The 20,238-nt window shown below is 50.4% G+C and overlaps 1 protein-coding gene across 1 annotated transcript; it reads right to left on the minus strand.

Moving 5' to 3' along the window:
* Positions 1–11,563: 11,563 nt before the first annotated feature.
* LOC135184905 (tubulin beta-2 chain) lies at positions 11,564–13,996 on the minus strand. The gene is made up of 4 exons (XM_064161113.1): positions 13,862–13,996; positions 13,355–13,463; positions 13,073–13,183; positions 11,564–12,855 (listed from the first exon to the last, which is right to left on the minus strand). The coding sequence occupies exons 1-4, from the start codon at positions 13,916–13,918 to the stop codon at positions 11,795–11,797; spliced, it is 1,338 nt and encodes a 445-aa protein (XP_064017183.1). The 5' UTR covers positions 13,919–13,996; the 3' UTR covers positions 11,564–11,794.
* Between the last annotated feature and the right edge of the window lie 6,242 nt (positions 13,997–20,238).

A 20,238-nucleotide genomic window follows, 5' to 3' on the forward strand; every position in this document is an offset into this window, starting at 1 on the left:
TGGCCACACCAGGGGGTGGGAGTTCAAAGGGGTGTGGGAGGCTGGAAGGTGGTGACTGGTCAAAATGGTGTGGGAGAACAAAGAGAAGTGTGAGGTCAATAGAGTGTTGGAGGCTAAAGGGCTGTGAGAGGCCAAAAGGTGGTGGCAAGCTGAAAGGATTATGGGAGGATGAAAGGGGGTGGGAGGTGAAAAGTGAGTAGGAGGCCACAGGGTTTTGGGAAGTCCATAGGGAGTGGAAGGATTAAAGGAGGTAAGGCCAAAACAGAGTGGAAGGCTAAAAAAGGGGAATGAAATACTAAACAGGTGTAGGAGGCCCAAAGGTGGTGCAAGGCTCAGTTTGTGGGAAGCTGAAGGAGGAGGGAAGACAAAAGAGGAGTGGGAGGACAGGAGCTTGTTGCATAAACAACAGTGGGGAATAATCAAGGGTTGTACCACGCCAAAGAGTTTCCTGGTGATGTCCCAGTCCCAGAGAGACAACAGAATTCCCTGTGGGATGGATCTGGTCAGCATATCGAGCTTTCTGTTCCCCTCAGAAGGGAATCTCCTACGACAGTCACTCTCCTTTCCCCTTCATGGAGGCAGTTGTGATATGTAAGGCTGACTCACCTCAGGCAGCCCCCTGGATGGACCTTCCTCTACATCATCATTTGTCTGGCCCTCAAGTTCCAAAGCCGCGCATCTGTTGTGCGAAGGTAATTGTGAAGGTGAGGGGGGCTGGGAGCTCGCTTGCTGTCCTGAGCAAGAACTTGCTCCATTCCCCCTTGCCTCTTAGGTCCCCTCCATCTGTCCCGTGGCAAGAGCATAGGGGAGCCTCTCTTGTAGTATACGGTGCAGCTCCACCGAACTATCACCTTCTCATATTGCCTGATACTCCTCAACCTTCCCACTTCGTCTTTCGACGAGCAGACACCTGCGCTGGTCAGAGAGCACGCAGGTGTCTCCGCTGCCCTCTGCTACGAGCGACAGGCACGGGGCACTAACCGCAGCCGGAGACCCGCGCAGCTCTGTGCTTGTGCACAGCCCCCGCCCGCGACGCCACGTTCCCTCTGGCGATGGTTTTCAGCTGAGTGGAAACCACGGCTGGCTGCTCTCGTGGGAGGGCCGTGCTCGCTCGTGGATCTCGCCCCTAGAGCCGGCAGGGAGCCTGCCCCCGGCTGCCGGCGCTGTCTGGAGGCTGCCGCCGCCCGCGAGGGAGCTCGGCCGCGCCCCTGTGCCCGCCCGCGCCCAGGCGCAGCTGCCGCCCGGCAGGCGCTCGCAGCCCCCTCGCCGTGGGGCCGGGGCAGCCTCTCCCTGCGCCATTGCCTTCTCGGTTCTGCCTCTGTAGGAAGGGTCCCCCTTGGGTCGTAGAATCCTTTCGGTTGAAAAAGACACTTCGGATCCTTGGATCCAACCACTATCACAGTATCATCAGGGTTGGAAGGGACCTCACAGATCATCAAGTCCAACCCTTTATCTAACTCTACCAAGGCTGGTGCTAAAACAAGCCTCGGGACCGCATTCCTGTCTCTTTCCAACACCTCCAGGGATGGGGATTCAACCACCTCCCTGAGGAGCCTGTTCCATGTTTGAGGACCCTTTCAGTGAAGGAGATTCTTCTAATATCCAACCTAAATCTCCCCTGGGGCAACCTGAGGCCATTTCTCTCCCATCCCGTTACTGGTTACTAGAGAGAAAGGGCTGAGGTCCGCTGGGAGGTCTCTGCTCTGCTCAGCTGCTTTTTCTCCAGACTGCACAGCCCCAGTTCCCTCAGCCCCTCCTCACAAGACCTGTTCTCCAGACTCTTCACCAGCACTTGAAGTGCATCCTCACCAGTGCCACTTCTTTGCTTCTGCTGGCTGTGGCAGTCCTCACACAGGCCAAGATGCTGTTGGTCTTGTTGGCCTTCTCGGCCACACTGCTGGCTCACGTTCTTTGCCAGGCAGATTTCCAGCTGCTCTTCTCCCTGCCTACATGGTGGTGTTGCGACCAGAGTGCAGGACTTAGCCTTGTTGAACCTCATACAGTCAGCCTCTGTGTAGAGCCTTCCAACCCTGGAGCAGCTCAGGAGTTGCTCCCAGCTTTGTATCATCTGCAGGCACCCTGTGGGTCCCTTTGCAGACCCAGGTGAAGATGGTTTGCTCCACTGATTTGTTTATGGCTCTTTTTCTTCCCCACTGCAGAAACCTGAGCTGCAGAGAAATGCCACCAGCTGGCTGCAGCTCACAGTATGTAGCTCTGCGATTACTTTGCTCTGGTGAGAAACAGTGGCCAGCTCTGGGCTCCCCCAGCACATGAAAGTCATTGACCTGCTGGAGCAGGTCCAGAGGAAGGTCACAAAGACAATCAGAGGAGTGGAGCACCTCTCCTGCAAAGACAGGTTGGGAGAATTGGAGTTGTTCAGCCCCAGGGAGGCTCCAGGGAGACATTATAGTGTTCAGTTTCTGAAGGAGACCTACAGGAAGGACTGCTTAGAAGGGTGATGATAAGGGGCAATAGTTTTAAACTACATTGGGGCAGATTAAGGTTAGACATAAAGAGGAAGTTCTTCACAATGAGGGTAGTGAAATAACAGAACAGGTTGCCCACCAATGTGGTGGAGGCCCCATCCTTGGAGGCATTAAAAGTCAAACTTGATGGGGCCCTGAGCAACTTTGTCTAGTTGATGTCTCTGCTCACTGAAGGGGGGTGGATAAGATGACCTTTGAGGATTCCCTCCAACCCAGTGCATTCTGTGATTTTATGAACTGTCTGGGGTGTTATTGCACGTGGCTTCTACCATCACAAGATACACAGAATTGGATAGCTTTCTGCTTCCCCTCCTGAAGGCATCTGAAGGGACCCTTAAAGTCCATCCTCCTGCAGTGAGCAGGGACATCTTCAAAGTCAGGCTGCTCAGAGCTCTGTCAAACCTGACCTGTAACACTTCCAGAAGCAGGGCTTCCACTTGTTATGGCAAATGAATTCTTAGATGTTCCAGCACTGGTCTCTTTGTAGGTCCCTACTGAATTTGAGAGGATGCAGCTCTGGGTATTAAAGCAGAGTCCCTAAAGGGAGGTACCTGTTTGCATATACAAGTTTGCACATCTACAGCAGTGCTGACTACTCACACACACAGTGAGGCAAATTAAATGTCAATTACTTCAGTGTCAATTCAGAACCCTCCATTTTGGCAAACCCATGAACAAATCCAAGCCATCAGTGCTGTGTAAATAGATTCAAGTGTTCCCTGATGTCTCTTTTAAATAGAGCTCCATAAATTCCTGGACCTGCAAAGAAACAGAGATCTCCTCTACTCAGACAAAGACAGCTCATGTGCCCAGGAATGTCCTCAGCAGATAAAACTATGCCTGCACCAACCCCTACCTTCCCAGTTTCCAAGGCAACAGCAGAGCCCATTCGATGGATGCACAGGGGAATCAACAGGGATCCCACAATGTTTTCCTCCCTCTCTTCCATTCCCATTGCTTGAAAAAAGAATCACAAACATACACATGTGAAAGCTGCTTGAGCATACAAAATGTCTGCTCATGGCTTCATTCTCACTTATTGGTGACACCATGCCTTGATCAGGGGTGTGTGGGAGAGGCTACATGACTTCCTGAGCCATTCTGTTGGTGCTCAAAGGAGCAGCTTCTGTTCATCAGCTTAGTGTTTGCCTTATACCTAGTAACTGCCATATTCCCACCTGAGGAGAATTGTGCATGGTCACCTTTGGAACCTGCTCTTCAGTCACTTCCACATACACTGAGACAGAGGAATAATCATGCCAGCAAGAGGGTGAAAGCATTGCGGAGGTGTGTTTAATTCTAGTAATAAAAGGAAAATCTATTTTTACTTCTAGTATCAAGGGAAATCTATTTTTACTTCAGAATCACTACCCACCACAGGCTCAAGGAGCATTTAAATACTACAGCATTGAGCAGGCTTTTATGAATGAGCAAAAGCAGTTTCTTGTGATTATTGTACCTGAGAGTGCAAGTGTTTGGCCAAGAAAAGGAGAGGACAAGCTCGTGGGAGTACATCCATTTTACACAGCAGTTTAGAGAACTATCAGCCCTAAAAGAACTCTTATGTCTCCTTTTGAAGAAAACACTGTTCCTTATGAAGCTAGTATTTCTTCCACACCCCATGGTAGCTCTTGGGAGCTTAGATTATAACCTCCAAGAGTCAGGTGTTTCTGTGACTGGCTGTACAGGACACAGCAGCTCCCTTCATCTGCCTCTCAAAGCTACCATCACAAAGTCCATGTCACAAAACAACTCCAGAAAGGTACAGATCTGCTGCTTATCAGGCAGCAATTTACTGAGCAGAAAGACCAAACAATGCAGCCTCTCATTATTTCTGCTTGGCACAGCAGATGTGATGGGAAGCAGCCAGATGGCTCCTGCCCCCAGCCAGACTGCATCAGAGTCTGGAGGACAAGTCTTATGAGAAGTGGCTGAGGAAGCTGGAACTTAGTCTGAAGAACAGGCTTGGGAGACCTTACTGCTCTCTTTCTACCTGAAAGGAGGTTGCAGTGAAATGGGTGTCAGTCTTTTCTCCCTGACATCAAGAGATAGAAGAGGAAATGGCCTCAATCATAGAATCAGTCAGGTTGGAAAAGACTCCCCAGGATCATCAAGTCCAACCATCAATCCTATTCTACAAAGTTCACCCCTAAACCATATTGCCAGGCACCACATAGAAATAACCTTTAAACACTTCCAGGGCTGGTGACTCAACCACCTTCCTGGCAGCTTTTTCCAATGTCTGACCACTCTTTCTGTGGAAAAAAAATAATTCCCCTGTTGAGTCTAAATCTAACCTATTGCACTTTGAGGCAATGTCTTCTTTTTCTATCTCTGATTACCTGTGAGAAGAGACCAGCAACAACCTCTCCACGATATCCTTTCAGGTAGTTGTAGAGAGCAATGAAGTCTTCCCTTAGTTTCCTCCTCTTCAAACTGAACAGCCCCAGTTACTCTTAATATGATTTATCCTCCAGCCCCTTCACCAGCTTCACTGCCCTCACTCTGCATCTCAAGGTGCCCAAAGTACACAATACTCAAGGTGTAACCTCACCAGTTCTGAGAACTGCCAGGTCCCTTTCTGCCAGTCAGCCTTTTGGACACATTTTCCCTAGCCTGTAGCACCGCATGGGGCTGTTGTGGACCAAGCACAGGACCTGCAACTTGGTCTTGTTGGAGCTCATACCTTTAACATTGTCTCTCTGTGGAGCCCCCATTACCCTTGTGCAGATCAACACTCTCACCTAATTGCTGTCATCTGCAAGCTTACTGAGGATATGCTCTATCTCCTTATCAAGGTCATCTATAACTTCTGGTAAATAGAAGTTGTCCCAGCGTTGAGCTCTGAGGAGTACTACTTGTAAGTGGCCACCAGCTGGCTGTAACTCCACTGACCACCACTCTCTGACTTTGGGAACATTTCAATTGGTTATTAGGAAAAAAAAAAATCTTTACTGGAAGAGTGGTCAAGCATTGGAACAGGCTGCCCACAGAGGTGGTGTAGACACCACACTTTGGGACATTGCTTAATGGGCATGGAGGTTTTGGCCATTAGTGGCCAATGGTTGGAGTTTATCTTAGAAGTCTTTCCAAGCCAAGACAGTTGTTCTATTAATCTACCTTTTAAGGTGGTTCAAGAGATGCAACGCAGCTTCTGCCCACACAAACTGGCTTCTCCAGTCAAGACAGGATTAAGGTTCTAGCATTGACAAAGGAAGCACAATCATATTTGCCAAGGTACCTCATTTCCTGCGTGTCCTTGAGAACAAGACAGAGTGGTTTTGATGTACCAGTCGTTGTTTCTTTTGTTCCTTCCCCTCCTTGATTTATCTTGCAACCCAAGAGTTACTTATAACTCAGACTAACACCCAGCAACCTCTAAAGTTCACCTCATGATGCTTGCTAAGAGATGCAGAAGTCAGTGGTGGGATTCAGAGAACTGTGTTTAAGTTTGTCCTGGTTCCTCACAGAAAAGTTCAGTGTCTCAGATGATTGAATCAACTGACCATCTTGGCTCTGCTCTCTCCTGCTTTTCCTACTCCTTTGCACCAGTTCTCCCTCCAGTACACTCCCTAATCCAAGGAGAAACCTAGTTTCTGACCCCTAGTTTACTACCCATTATTGTGGAGTTAAAGAGCTGGTGGCAGAGTCGGACAAACCCTGAAGCTGCCCAAAAGAGACAGAATTAACCATGTTGGAAAATACCTTTGAGATCATCAAGTCCAATCTATCACTCAACACCTTCTAATTATCTGAGCCATGGCACTAAGTGCCACATCCAGTCTCCTTTTAAACACCTCCAGGGATGGTGACTCCACCACATCTGCAGGCAGCCTATTCCAATGCCAATCACTCTTTTCATGAAGAGCTTCCTAAAGTACAGCCTAAACCTGCCTTGCTGCAGCGTGAGACTGTGTCCCCTTGTTCTGTCACTGATTGCCTGGGAGAAGAGACCAACCTCCCACCTGGCTACAACCTCCTTTCAGGTAGTTGTAGAGAACAATACAATCTGCCCTGAGCCTCCTCTTCTCCAGGCTGAAGAGCCCCAGTTCCCTCAGCCACTCCTCATAGAGCTTGACACAGAAAGGTCAAACCTGAAGCAGGGCAGGAGGAAGAGAACCATTCATTCTTCTTAGCAGCTGAAGGATGGCGAACCAGCCCTGTCCACAGAGCTACCCCAGTTCTGCCAGTGGCAGTTTTCTTAGTGCTCTGCAAATCTCTAATCCAGGCCCTTCTTTTCTTCCTTCTTTCTAGGGTGGAAACGAATCCCTCAAAACCAGCTACATAATTTATTAACCATAAGGGCAGCATGATGCTGGATGAGAAGCAGCAGACAATAAGAAGTCAATGCTAGGATTTAATGCAGTGCTTGTAAAGCTTATGGTGAGATCACTAGAATTCAGCTTGAACACCCTGTTTAGTTATTCACTTTGAGGGCAGGCAGTGTCTCTCCACCACACTCAAGGAAAACATGGAGACAGTTTTCAGTGTGCACCAACAGAGAAGCGTTTACTGAACTAGCTAGACAACATCTCTCAGCATGGCCATGTCATCCTCCACAGCAAGTGTTTGCACACTCTGCTTAAGATGGATTGTTAGTAACATTTCTTTTTGCCATGATGAACAGTTTACCAAGGAAGCCAAGTGAGAGAAAAATAAGTTTCATTATTTGGCTGTGGATAAATTGAGACCAGTCAGAAAACCTCCACCCTGCAAGAATTAAGCATCAATAAAAAAGAATTTCACAAAGCTGACTTGATTTCCTCCCTTGTAAGTGGAATTCTGCCTGGGAGGGAAAAATGACTCAGAGTAGGTCATTCCCTCCCCCCTCCTCAGAAGTTATTTTTTTTTCCTTAGGTGCTGTATATAACCTTCTATGAGCACAATGTAAAAAGGTTTTGTTCTTTCTGACATATCCACAAACCAAATACTTGAAATAGGTCTTGTTAAACTTCTAAGGGAGAGGTAAGAATCCTCACCTGCACAGTGTCCTTGGTCAGCAGAACGGCTGTCATAGCTCCTCCTGAAATCTTCACTGTGCCCTGGCTTGAAATGCTTAGAGGACTCCAGCTGGACAAGCATCCAGCAAAGTCAGGGCCAAGAAATGTCTCTTTGCAAATGTACCATGGCCTCAGGCACCTTCCCGTGACCAAAAGCTTCCATTCTAAATTTCCATGTAGGCAAGTCAAAGATACTTTCATTAGAAGGTAGTTATCTGAGATCAAATAGCCTACTCTTTCCTGTCTTAACTAAAAAAGCAAGGCAAGTGACCGCCAGATACAAAGGCAGGAGCTTGGCATGATGGAATTCTACATTGGAAGCAGGAAAAGTGTCTCAAAAAAAAATGTTCAGTCACAAAGATCAGCTTGACACACTTACAAAGGTTTATTGCAAGCTGCAGAACAGGGGGGAAAGCCCAACCAATCTTACTTGGCTTACCCCTGGTACATACAACCCATCAAAAGAGTGATGAGCTTGGTTCTGTGGAAATGTCCAAGAAGCTGGATAAAGCAGGATGAGATTGAGAAGGCACTATGCTGAGGGTGTTCGGGATGTAGTCAGAGCAGCCCAACTGGGGTCACACTGGTGCAGAGGGTGCCCACCCCAGAAACCATGCCACTGCCCAGAAAGTGAGTCAACTGAAAGCCCTGGAGACAGTTACAGTTCTACTCCTTCAGCACACCCAAGACAGTCCACCAGCTCTCTGTATCCATATAGTGCCCTTCAGCCCAGTTGTTGTCAACCCCTCTAACCTGGAAGAGACCAGAGGCAAGCTGCTGGTTAGTACCCAAAAAGGAATAGAATTGGGATCTCCTCTCTTGCCCCATGAACTTCATAAAAAGCATTCAATGAATTTTGGAATGCTTTGGGTTAGAAGGGACCTTATGTCATTTAGTCCAACCACCCTGCAATGAGCAAGGACACCTTCAATTAGAACAGGTTGCTCAGAGCCCTGAAAAAACTGACCTGGAATGTTTTCAGGGATAGGGCATCTACCACCTCTGGGCAACCTGGGCTAGTGTCTCATCACCCTCACTGTAACCAGATTCTTCCCACCTAGACTAAACCAAACCAACTGAGCTGGCTTGGCATCTGGGACTCCTCCATCCTAAAATTGCTCAAAGTTTTCAGGCCAAAAGATCTGTCCAGTGTGGCTAGAGTGCACAGAATTCATCATTGCAGTAGACATTGATCCCCTCCAGCTGCAGATCACTGTCCCTGTGGGATGCTGATCACCTCCCAGGACTAGAAGAAATTGTTGGTGAACAGCAATTACTGACCACAGACACCCAGTGTCACACATCAGTGCGGACCAATCTCTGCATGCCATGGCTCCTGACACAGCAGAGCAGCTGCCCAGGGTGAGTTAGGTCAGTGCTGGAGGGCTTGTCTGGCCCCAGCAGCTGAGTTTGCAACAGGCAGAGTGGCAGCTGGAGCTCATTCTTTCTTTGGATCCATGGGATACCAATCCTGGCTATCTCCCTATCTTGCCACAGCTTCAGAATCTCCAGCCACCACGAGATGATGGCAACACTTGCTGCTCCACTGGGGAAGGGGTTAGCCATGGCACTGGCTCCTTCCCACCCTGAGTAGCTGCCACCATGGCCACAGCACAGGACCAGGGACCAGAGTCCTTTCTGCATCCTTATTTCTTCCATACAGGATGCCTCTTGCAAGACTGTTGGCTTTAGAGATGTTACTCATGACATGTGCAAATGAACACCCCCACAGAGAAGGTTAAGGCAGCCAAATTACCTCAGCCAAAATCTTCAGTGGTTCTTCTGGCTTGGTGGAACAGAAGTGCAACCGTAAGCCCTTGAAGGCATCTGTTGTCTGGCATACACCAGGGTCAGCTCGTAGTGAATGGTCTCCTGGGTGATGAGTGCAGCTAAAGTGCAAAGATCCTGGTCCTGGCAGTTGTAGTTTTCCTGCTGGGTGAGACTCATCTTCCCTTCCAGTCAACTTGCTGTTCCTACCAAGTTCTAAACATCATCTCTACATCTTCACTTGCCTTTCTCCCCACCTCAATGCTACCAAAATGGTTTGATTATTCATTTTCTTATGATGGGCAAATGCAAGATTTACAACAGCAGTTTCTGCCTGGAGTATCTTTACTTACAAGTTCTCTTCCTCTAGAAAATGCAGAGCACAACCAGCACCAAGTGATGTGGGATGGTGTCCTACTTCCTCATACGGGAGCTGCAGTGAGCCATGTCCCTTGGCTTAGCTGTAAGGGCTAACTTTAAGGGTTAACCAGAGCAGAGTGCAATTACACTAAGAATTAGAAGCTAGACTTAATGAGGACTAATGAAGTCTGCTACAGCCCCACAGCAGAAAGGAAGACCTTTACCAAAGACCAGCTTCTCAGCTTTCAGTGACAACTGTTGAAATTGGCTTGCTGGCTCCTCACCTCAGCTTTACAAAGCCATGTGATAACCAAGCCCAGGTGCAGCAGGTAATTTCAAGGGAAGGTTACTGTGACAACCAGCTGTTATTTCCTCAAAAAGCCTGGGGCAGGAGCTATGAACTCACCTACTGAAACGACCTCCACTTGCTTAATGCTTAATCCTAGAATTGCCCAAGCGCTGAGAAATACAAGTGCTCTGCTGGGTGCACGAGGCTGGATTTATCCACTGACAGCTCAGGTGGTTTAAGTGCTTCTTGATCCCCTTTACAGGGTGTAGACCAGAAATGAAGCACATAAGAAAGCCATACCAAGTGCCTGTTTTCAGGCACACCAGGTTAATAGGTCCAGAGAAACAGCCAGAGCAGTGTCAGCAGTCAGTGAAGTCACTTAGAACCAAACCAGGGTCAAAATTTCTCATATACAGCAGCTTCCTTTGGAGTCCTTATTTCAGTAATGTCTTGGAAGCACTTCAGTAACGGATCACAGAAGGCTGCACACACGGGGCCACCAGCTCTGAGCAGGAAGAACTACAGTAATCATGACATTAGTTCCAAAGGCAGCACTTTCTTAGCCTAGGAGTACACCCCTAAGTGGCATTTGGGTGAACTCTTACATTGGGTAACCACAATACTGCAGAGGAGATTACACTCTGATTTTGTAGGAGGAAGAAAAAGCCTTAGAGGTCCTGACACTGTAAACTTGGGGTGCATCCCTAAACCATATGGTATCACAAATCCCCCTCTAACACCATAAGGAAACCACTTACCTCTGCAACGATGCACAACAGGGTTCTGTGGCACTGTTCACCTGCCTCTGTGGAGGTCCAGGTCCTGATGCAGGGACCAAAAGCACCAAGCAGCAGCCCTGTGAACGCATCACTTGGAGGTGGGAGATAGCTATTGTTAGGGTGATTATGACTCGACTGTAAATAAGCCCTAGGCTATGTCATCTGGAAACCTGCTCATCACCTCTTATCTCCTAAAGGGAACTGACTGTTCTGAGGAGCTGATCCCTTTAGGCAGTTAAGGGAAGCTTTGAGGCTGCTTTGGGGAAACACTCATCTTTATTCTTAAATAGAAAGTTCATAGTCTTCATCAAATTCTCATGTTGTCTGCTAGTACAAAGCTATGCTTTTAAGTGTGGATTTTTAATGTATAGTGAGGAAGAAATACAACAGCTCAGGATCAAGTCAAACCACAGGCAGCTGACCATATGCACGTACTATACAAGTTCAGGAAGAGCTGCTGAACGTCAGCTGGGAAGCCAGCAGCCATCCTGTCACATCAGCTTGGACAGCCTGCAATGTGGAACTCAATACCTTCTCACTAACCTCACTACCATGTATGTCCATAAACAAGAGTGGCAAGATTCTCCAGAGCAGTGTCTCATCTCTGTTAGCTAAAGGCAGCTTTCTCCCCATCAGCAGATTAGCTGCTAGACAGAGGAGTGTCTAACAGTGGATCCCCATTTTCCATAACTAGAGTTTCTATAACCCCCAGCTACCACCTTCAAGGGACAGGCAGCAGGCTCCTCAGACTACTAAACCAAAATCTTGCTTTATTGAGTTAGAGCTTTCAACTCGGGTTAAGGGTTAAACTGAGAAGAGGAGAAGAAAACAATACAGGAGTTATTGTCTTATATCTAGAGAAAAATAAGGCAGAAGAGACAGTTTAGGACACAAAAAGCCTTTATGTTTGAGAAGTTAACCATTTCAACAGAAGACTCTGAAGTATTTTTGCAACTACTGTTACATTGGACAGTCAAGGATACAAAACTGCTGATAGAAGCAACAGTGGAGAGCACCAAATTAAAAAATGCATGCTTCAGCACAACTGCACAGATTCCTCCTCAACAAACACTTGCCTGCTCAGACTATACTTAACTCCTACCCATTCCAACTTCACGCCTCATCCTCCTCTCCTTCCTCTTCAAACTCGCCCTGCTCATCGGCAGTGGCGTCCTGGTATTGCTGGTATTCAGAGACCAGATCATTCATGTTGCTCTCGGCCTCTGTGAACTCCATCTCATCCATGCCCTCCCCCGTGTACCAGTGCAAGAAGGCCTTGCGCCGGAACATGGCCGTGAACTGCTCCGAGATCCTCTTGAAGAGCTCCTGGATGGCCGTGCTGTTGCCGATGAAGGTGGCGGACATCTTGAGGCCGCGCGGGGGGATGTCGCAGACGGCCGTCTTGACGTTGTTGGGGATCCACTCCACAAAGTAGCTGCTGTTCTTGTTCTGCACGTTCAGCATCTGCTCGTCCACCTCCTTCATGGACATGCGGCCCCGGAAGATGGCGGCCACCGTCAGGTAGCGGCCGTGGCGGGGGTCGCAGGCGGCCATCATGTTCTTGGAGTCGAACATCTGCTGCGTCAGCTCGGGCACCGTCAGGGCGCGGTACTGCTGGCTGCCGCGGCTGGTCAGCGGCGCGAAGCCCGGCATGAAGAAGTGCAGCCGCGGGAAAGGCACCATGTTGACCGCCAGCTTGCGCAGGTCGGCGTTCAGCTGGCCGGGGAAGCGAAGGCAGGTGGTCACACCGCTCATGGTGGCTGACACCAGGTGGTTGAGGTCCCCATAGGTGGGAGTGGTCAGCTTCAGGGTGCGGAAGCAAATGTCATACAGGGCCTCGTTGTCGATGCAGTAGGTCTCATCCGTGTTCTCCACCAGCTGGTGCACAGAGAGGGTGGCATTGTAGGGCTCCACCACCGTGTCCGACACCTTGGGGGAGGGCATGACGCTGAAGGTGTTCATGATGCGGTCGGGGTACTCCTCACGGATCTTGCTGATCAGAAGGGTGCCCATCCCAGAGCCGGTGCCGCCACCCAGCGAGTGGGTCAGCTGGAAGCCCTGGAGGCAGTCACAGCTCTCCGACTCCTTCCTCACCACATCCAGGACAGAGTCCACCAGCTCGGCACCTTCCGTGTAGTGCCCCTTGGCCCAGTTGTTGCCAGCCCCACTCTGACCTGGGGAAGAGACCACAAGCGAGATGCTACATGAGCAGCCAAGGGAGAACAGAGCAAATCACACACCTCCTGCTCTGTGAGGCTTACCCATATTCCTCCCATCCATCCCAAGTGTGCTGTGGAACTTCAGGTCCCACAGGGGCACCTGCATGCTCAATCTGAGTGTTCTGTGCATGACACTCCCACTTTTAGACTCCTCCATCACATGGTTACTCACCAAAGACAAAGTTGTCAGGACGGAAGATCTGTCCAAAGGGTCCAGAACGCACAGAGTCCATTGTGCCAGGCTCCAAGTCAACCAGGATGGCACGGGGGACATACTTGTTACCTGAGGGAGGAACCAGAATAGCGTTCTTGAAGCCCCACCATGCTCCCTTTTGCCTCCTTGTAATTTACTACCCGGAGTGTTGATGGTCGAGGGAATTCGGAGGGAGGTGGTTGGGAGCACAAAGCAGCCATTGAAGCTGCACCGGGAAGCGCGTAAACGGAGGGGCGTTACCGGTGGCTTCATTGTAGTAGACGTTGATCCTTTCTAGCTGCAGGTCGCTGTCCCCATGGTAGCTGCCGGTGGGGTCGATGCCGTGTTCATCGCTGATCACCTCCCAGAACTGCACAGCGGGGACCGGGGGATTGAATAGGAGTCACTTGCGCCACGCCCTGCCGCACCCCGCGGCCAAATCCCCGCCACGTGGCTCTCGGGGATACGCTCCCGCAACCCCCCACGGCCCCAGACAACGACTGGAGGGGTGTGGCACCGGGTCAGCGTCTGCTTTCCCCGCTAGCTCGGGATCTCCACAGACTGACTGCAGGGCTGCCCCACCCCACGGACACCGCGGAACGCACCGCCGTCCCCCCGCCAGTCTCCACCGAAGAGAAGATCGACAGCGGGAATGCAGAATCCTCCCGACAGCACTTTCCCCTGGGACACGCGGTTAGAACGGGCACCGCCCCAGAGATGGCCCTGCCCTGAAGCCCCGGGAAAAAGCAGCGCGGGGCCGGTCCGTACCTTGGCGCCGATCTGGTTGCCGCACTGGCCGGCCTGGATGTGCACAATCTCACGCATGGTGTTGGTGTCCGCAGCTCCTTCTGCTGCTACTGCCGCCGCCTTCTCCTCCTGCTTCCGCACTCGCCGCTGCAGCGGCCGCGCCCCTCGAACACCCTTAAATGAGGCGCCGCGCCCCGCCCTGACACTGACGTCACGCCAGAGCGATGCTCAGCCAATAGGAGCGCTGCGGCGCGGCGGGGCTGCGGCATTGTCCGGCGGCGGCGGGGCGGGGCCTGGTGCGGCGGGGCGGAGCCGGGGCGGAGCTGCCTGGGAGCGGCTGGTGCTGCTCTTGCTGCCGGTTCGAGTCTGACAGCAGGGACAAAGGAGCGGAGGGCGGCGGTGGCTCATACGTCAACCGGCTCCGCTGCTGGCTGCCTCCCCGCAGCCCTCTCGCAGTCTTTTGTTCCCCGTAGACGGGCGGCTTTCCCTGCCGCAGAACCAGGCGGTGCCGCGGACGGAAAGAAGGGGAGCCGTGGCTATTCCCCGCCCTCCGCCGGTGCCTCGGTTCGCACGGTGCGGACGGGTGACTCCTCTTACCGCGGGGACACTACGCACTCCCAGGCATCACCAAGCCCTGGTAACGACCGTCCCGCACAAGCCGCACCGCGCTAGCACGGTTCATCCACCGTCGGTAGGACCCGGGGATGTGTCCCCGTCCCCAACACGGGCAGTGCCTTGTAACCTCCGCCATCCACTCTGCCCTACATACAGCCGTCCCCTCGGCAACCCTCTCCCGCTCCCCCCTCCCTCATCCCCACTCCCCCGCGATGTCTAGCTGAGCTTTTCATTCTCCGCCTAAAAGGGTCGGGTTCAGTCCCCTCAGCTGAGCTGAGAGCCGCTCTCTAGGAAAAAGACCGGCACCAGGAGGGAGGTCCCCACGCTGGGGGCGGCCACCCCTCAGCCAGACAATAGAGAGGGCAGGTGCCGCTGCACAGGGTCCGGGGGCTTGGGTGGAGGAGGGGACAGAGCATTTTTCCTTTGCTCTGCAGGAATCGGTCTTTAAACTCGCAGCACTTTGTGGCTTCCTTGCGGATTTACACTCGCTGAGGGATAAGAAAGGAAAAGAGGGGAGGGGGAAGGTTAATGTGCACCCTGGAGACGGTCTCCCTGGTGTATTTCGAGCAGCCTGGTATGGCACCAGGGGCACGACAAGGGCAGGGTATATGCCTACTGAGGAGGAGGACATCGGGAGGAGGAAGAGCCTTCTCGTGCGGTCAGCCTGGCATGTCGACTCCTCCTCGGTATCGCCTGTTCCACATCGGGATTTGTGTGAGCCAGTGTCGCGATGGGAGGGTGCGGCCGTCCCCGGGAGAGCACCCAGAGTGCCAGCAAGGGCAGGCACCCACCCACCCAGCCCGGTCCAGTGATTGAATGCTATAGCTAATCTGAAAGGGCAGACTCAAGTCATTCCAACCCACATTTCTTCAGTACGTTCTCCACTTTGTTCTGTTCATGCGCTGAACCCCCTCGTCTGTCTAAGCTGGCTTCTGCCACCCTGCCTGCGGATCACCTCAGATCTGGTTTTACTGTTCTTCCAAAGCAGCCTGCAGGACAACCGGGCTTCCTCTGATTGACATGCCGAAGCACCCACACCTTTCTTTTGTTCTCTTTACAGGGGAGGAGGCATCCCCGTTCCAAAAAGGGGAGGTGGAAAATTCACTCCCAGGTTTGTCTCTCCGGTAGTGATTTTGGTATAAATAAATCCAGCCCCCCCGTGAGATGTTTTTCCTGGTGTAAAGCCAGGAGCGATTTAATTATTTGGTTGACTACGCTTGGTGAACAATGTGGAGCTTTAATTCTGAGTGAACAGCTTCAGTGGCATGTTAACTGCATAATCAACGTCCACATCTAGAATGACTTGGTTAAAAATAACTCTCAGGTTAGCAGCTCCAGCAGACCACTGACTGCTTCAGGTAATTGTTCAGAGCAATTCCAGTCTTCCCATGGCTGCGGTGGGTGTGATGCTGGAGCAGCAAGGACCGGTTTCAGTCGGGCTGGTGCAAAGTACATGTACCGGGACAGCTCACTACTATGATTCCCAAGTCTTCTGTGTATCATAATCAGTTATTGACTGGAAGGACTATTGGCATTTCAGCCTGAAAGCTGTTTTTACACATCCTCCATACCTACGTTAAGCTCTCTCCTGACAGCTTGAGGCTTCAAAGGAAGCCATTTTAAAATCCAATTCAAGGAAAAGAGATTATTAACACCGGAGGAAAGAAACCCATCCCAAAGGCTTGATCTAAAAGAAATTCACCCCAACCACTTGATCTTAGCATAAATTAATTCATGTTTTTAATGGAGGGGGGAGAATTCGAGTAGATCTTCTGTATAGAACTTGTTGAGGCTGGAAGAGGAAAACAACACAAAATGGTTATTTTTGGAATAAACAGCTGCATTACAGAGGAATGAAGGGGAAAAAAATCCATGTCTGGATTTTCTGCAGCCTGTAGACAAGAGGCGAAGAGGAGAGCTCAGACATGACCCAGCTTCATTTGAAGATGAGCGTTTGCCACAGAGGTTTTCCCAAAGGTTCAGCACAGCTTGTTGGGAATTACTCGCAGGGAAATGAGCTGCTCAGCGGCTGGTGCCCCTCTCGCCTCTCTCTGTATTTGCCTCACATCGGTGTGTCTGTCAGCTCAGCCCCTGCTCCAGCCCCAGGGCTGGCCCTGGCTGGATTCCTCCAGCCCCAGTCTCCCCGGCAACCACCCTCCCACCCCAGCAGAAAGGAGCTGCACAAAAAAAAAATGAATAGAACAAAACCACCAACAACATAAAAAGTCTACAACACTTTCTCTGGCCGGGCTCCTTTCCCAGGGTAGAAGAGCAGCACGGCGGGTGAAATTCTGCTTCACAAGGCTGCTTCTCAGCCATCCTCACTGGACGTGACAGAGGAGAAACAATGTGACCTCAGTTAAGAGTTTGTTTAATGAAGCTCAGAGGATCAACCCAGTTTTATCCAATGTATCCTCTCCCTCTCCCTGGATTCCGTGGTTCCCATCCTCCCAGCTGCAGGGTTGGGTGTGATCACTAGCAGAACCTCCATCTTTAGTCACTGAGGGGGTCAGCAATGAAGGTCCCCATTCCCTTGCAGGGCACAGGAGGCAGTAAAAGACAGCCATCTAAAGCCCAAGGGGATGACTCAATCATTTCACTTCATGACAGGAAACGTGTGAGCTTGTGTAATGTCCTGCAGCACAATTTGTAGGTCATTAGGAGGTTTTTGCTAAAGAAAAACTTGGTTTTCCTTTCACAAATTGGCTTGGGTTGGAAGGGACCCTTAAAGATCATCTTGTCCAATCCCCTCCAGTCAGCAGGCACATCTCTGTCTAGGATAGGCTGCCCAGGACCACATCAAGTTTGACCTTTAGTGTCTCCAGAGTCAGTGCCCACTGTATCCCTGGACAACCTGTTCCAGTGTCTGATCACCCCCACCACGAAGAACTTCCTTCTGATGTCCAGACCAAATCTTCCCTGCCCCAGTTTTAAACCATTGATCCTCATCCTATCACCACAAGGCCTTAGAGACAGCCCCTCCCCAGCATTTCTGTAGGTCCCCTTGCAACACTGAAGTGTGGTTATAAGGAATTTGCACCTCTGTGCAACTTAGCAAATCCAGACCTAGCAGCAGCTCTAACACAGGCACCCATCCCACGGCTCGCCATCGCATCTTATGGGTGGTGTCCTCATCTGTGGCTCCTCTCATAGAGTTGTGAACGGCTTACAGATCTTGAAGTCATGCCTGAACATCCAATAGTGGCACTGAAGCTTGCCATATCTTGAGGAAGAAGTTTGGAGTCTTGCAAGCACCTCCCTTCTCCACAGGGAGGTGGCTGAATCCCTGGAGGTGTTTAAAAGATGCAGAGATGCGATGCTAAGAGATGTGGTTTAGCACCCAACCTGGTAGACTTAGATAATGATTGGACTTGATGATCTTAAGGATCTTTTCCAACTAAAGCAATTCTATGATTCTGTTCTAAGTTGCAGTCCAGTCTAGACAACAGATGACCTGCATCTGGGGCATCATTAAGTCACACAGGGCAAGCCTCCTCTGCATGGATCAATTATTACTTGGAGGAGGGGCAGTCTGGGAGGAGCCTGGGTGCATTGAAGAGGAATCCAGCATGGTGCTTGTGAGAGGGAACAGTTTGTAGCCATTCAAATACATTTTTTTATTTGGGATCTCCACCTCTGTGAGCCTTTATGGTTTTTTTTGCAGGCTACACCAGTGGCTGGACCCATTTGTTCTAGCTAGTGGGAAAGGACAGAAGCAGGACAAAGCTGGTAGGACTTGCAGCTGTGTGCCAAGCATGATCTTTGCTAGTCTTGCCCCAGCAAAAGCAAGGCTCTAAGATGCCCTGGCTGCACAGCCTTGGTCCAGGCTCTCAAAAGAGTGTTGAGCTACGGGCAAGCCAGCAGTGCAGCACCATGCCTGAGGAGAAAATGTGTAGATGCAGGTGGAGGTTGGAACATGGGAATACAATCATCAGTAGGTCAAGGACAGGGGAGCTTAGACCCCCAGCACAGAAAACTGTGAGCACATCACTACAAGAAGTGTAGCAGGTCCAGAGAAGGACAACAAGGCTGTTGAAGGATCTAGAACACAAATGTTGTGAGGAGTGGCTGAGGGAGATGGGGCAGTTTAGTCTGGAAAAAAAAGACTAGGAGGAGAACTTCTTGTTCTCTACATCTCCCTGAAAGGACATTTTAGCCCTGTTTGGGGGTCATTCTCTTCTCCCAGCTAACAAGTGATAGGATGAGAGCTTTCAAGTTGTGCCAGGAGAGGTTTAGGTTGGACGTGAGGAACAATTTCTTTCTCAAAAGTGTTGTCAAGTCCTGGAACAGGCTGCCCTGGGTAGTGGTGGACTGGAGGGGTTTAAAAGCCATGTAGATGTGGGACTAAGGGGCATGGTTTCAGTGGTGACCTGGCACCTAGTCTCTTCCACCCAATTCAACCCTGTTAAATCCTAAAAGAAGAAAACAGGGAAGTCACAGAAAACTGCAGCATATCAGCATTGAGGCCATGCTCAAAGGAGAGAAAACTGCAGCATATCAGCATTGAGGCCATGTTCATAGGCATAGCAAAAGCCAACCCTTTCCCCTTCACCCATACCTGTCCTTCCAGTAGCTGCCTCTGGTGCTGTCCATCTTGGGATGTCTCTGGCCCCAGGAAGGATGAAACTGGGAGCTGGTGGTGCAGCCATCCAGGGCTGCTACATGCCCTGCTCACAATCAGATCATGGGACTATTTTCTTTTCCTTTCTTACTGCTGTTTCAAACCATTGCTTCTCTTCAAATAAGTAAAAACTCTTTTCAGATGAGCACCTTCCTGCTCACTGGTGATGAGCCATGCTAGGAACTGCTCCTGCAAAGCAGAAGCTGGAAGAAGGCTGTTGGCCAGAATCCTGCTCAGGATGCTCTGAAAAGAAAAATCCCAGCCTCAGATTAAGGACTCAAACTGTGGCACCTCATCAGCAAAAGCTAAGCAGGAAGAAGCCCCCGAGCAGGCTCTCAGGGTCACACCAGCACCTCTCATGTGCATAGTGCCATGTGCTGTGAACTCAGTCCTCCCTCAGCACATGTGCATCTGTTGCAGTGTTGTTTCTTATTTCATCCCATTCATACTGAGGCTCATGGCTATGCCCTTGTGTGAGAAACAAATAACAACTCGAGCATCTACTCTTCCAGCAACACCTGGAGGTGTAACTCAAGCATCTACACAACATCAACACCTCCAGCTGCACGTGATAGACGAGAAGAGAAACCACAGAAGTGTAAAAGGAGAGATGAAAGATGGTCCCCCTAATTTGAAAATCATTGAACGAGGAGAAGCAAAGAGCAGGCTGGAGGCAAAGGGCAGTTCTCCTGCAATCAGGTGGGAGTGCTGCTGAGAAATCGATCCTCTCTCTAATCAATCTGCTTGCCTGGCCACCAAACATGGCAAGGTGCTGTATGGATGCTGGTGTCCCCAAACCAGCGCCGGGAAGGCATTTTGATTCCTCTGTGTTCAGCTTTCCAGGCATAAATATTAATAAGGCACTGGTGCTGATGCAGCTGTTTCTACATTTATGTGGAACAAATTCAGTGAATGCAAAAGGGTGAGGCATGAAAGAAAAGAGCCACTTGCTTGTCCCACTTATTCTGCTCTTGGCCTTTTCTTTCCTAAGCTAGATTGTGTGTGTGTGTGTCTGTGTCTGTGTGTTTGGACAGAACTGAGATCAGGCTAATTTGCATTGTTTGAGGCTCTGGTTGCAAATGACAGTGTCAGACACTGTTGGACCCTTGTTTGTTGTATCAGGTCAGGATCTGGAAGTGCAGCAGCACAGAAGCCACATGCC

Source organism: Pogoniulus pusillus, chromosome 21 (assembly GCF_015220805.1).
Source record: "Pogoniulus pusillus isolate bPogPus1 chromosome 21, bPogPus1.pri, whole genome shotgun sequence".
Lineage (NCBI taxonomy): Eukaryota > Metazoa > Chordata > Aves > Piciformes > Lybiidae > Pogoniulus > Pogoniulus pusillus.

Excerpts from the sequence above, each read along its gene's own strand:
- LOC135184905 (XM_064161113.1), bottom strand. The coding sequence starts at position 13,918 with ATGCGTGAGATTGTGCACATCCAGGCCGGCCAGTGCGGCAACCAGATC. Across the intron at positions 13,464-13,861 it reads GCAACCAGATCGGCGCCAAG|TTCTGGGAGGTGATCAGCGA; the intron begins GTACGGACCGGC and ends CCCGCTGTGCAG. Across the intron at positions 13,184-13,354 it reads CTACTACAATGAAGCCACCG|GTAACAAGTATGTCCCCCGT; the intron begins GTAACGCCCCTC and ends TTCCTCCCTCAG.